The 1279-nt window shown below is 40.3% G+C and overlaps 1 protein-coding gene across 1 annotated transcript in view; it reads right to left on the bottom strand.

Annotated features, from left to right (window-relative positions):
* Nucleotides 1–1279, bottom strand: part of LOC107097417 (cadherin-23-like) — a 131667-nt gene that overhangs the window by 40510 nt on the left and 89878 nt on the right. The window contains exon 18 of the mRNA XM_015394556.1: nt 377–404. Within this exon, the coding sequence (XP_015250042.1) occupies nt 377–404 (28 nt within the window). The remainder of the gene's footprint in view (nt 1–376; nt 405–1279) is intronic.

Here is a 1279-nt window from a genome sequence, read left to right as displayed (position 1 = left end):
GTACAAGTTTTAGTATTTTTTGCACAAACCTTAGGCAACTCCTTTTGAAATTATGAGAAATAAGACAGAAGTTCAATGGAAAAAAAAAAACAGATGCCTGGTTTTCATGTAGGTTTATGTCTAAAAATCTAAAAACTAGTTTGAAATAATGCACTCTAAATAAAATCTATAACAACAGATTGCTTTCAGAGATACAGAATAGAGATATTCTGTGAAACCTGCTCTTGTTTGTGCACTAAAAAAACCCGTGAAACCTTTGGAGGAACTACAGAGATCAGCTGCTCAGGAATGAGTCTGTCCATGAGAAACCTATTAGTTCTGGACTCAACAAAGGGGCACAAAGAAATAGAAAACTAGAGGCGCTATGGCACCTTACCCCCAGCTAACAAGTGGAGGAAAGAGTTCTGGTTGGAGCACAGAAAACTGAACATTCTGGCCTTCATGCAAAACTCATTGTTAGGTGGAAAACGGATATTTTATACATCATCCTGAATATATATTCTCAATGTAACATACAGCAGTGGCAAAACCAAAGAGGAGACAGCATTGATCTGAAGATGGAGTCGAATGTATCACTCTGCTTCATTCTATCTCTATTCTCCCACTCTGCAGAATCTGTTAGTTCAATCTCTAACGTTCTGCTCTCTTTGCTTTTTCTCATAGCAGCTTCATCTGGTCTGTTCCTGTTTGGCTGTGACTCCATCCTGGAGAGAAATATCAGCTGTGCTGCTGCCATAAACACCTTTTTTTTTAATAGATGTTGGAGATCTGCCTATTTTTCAGTGTAGTCCTGTTTCTCTGACTGTGAGTAACTGGATGTGCTCTCTTTATCCTCTGACATTGGGGCTGGCTGGGAGCTCATCTGATTGGCTGTGTGTTTCCTGGACAGTGCCGGCTCAGGAGCTGGTTGACACGTTCCTTTGTATCTATGCTTCTTTTTCTATGTCTGCTTCTGTCTCCTTGAACCCCAGTGGGCCTCAGCAGATGGCCGCTCACACTGAGCCTGGTCCTGCTGGAGGGTTCTTCCTGTTAAAATAGAGTTTTTCCTCTCCACTGTCGCCATATGCATGCTTGTCGGGAGGGATTGCCTTCGAGTCAATAAGTCGTTGCAATCAACTGGTTTTCCTTAGATAGAAATCTTTTTAATCAATTTGACTGTATGATCTAGTTGAATTGTGTCTGTAAAGTGCCCTGAGATGACATGTGTTGTGAATTGGCGCTATATAAATAAAAAACTTTAACTAAATTTAGAAAAACACCCTGAAAAAAAATCTATAAG

This window comes from Cyprinodon variegatus, unplaced genomic scaffold (genome assembly GCF_000732505.1).
Source record: "Cyprinodon variegatus isolate N-32 unplaced genomic scaffold, C_variegatus-1.0 Scaffold694, whole genome shotgun sequence".
In the NCBI taxonomy this organism is placed as follows: Eukaryota; Metazoa; Chordata; class Actinopteri; order Cyprinodontiformes; family Cyprinodontidae; genus Cyprinodon; species Cyprinodon variegatus.
Note: the sequence above shows the minus strand (reverse complement) of the source record. Positions and strands in the feature narration are given on the sequence as shown.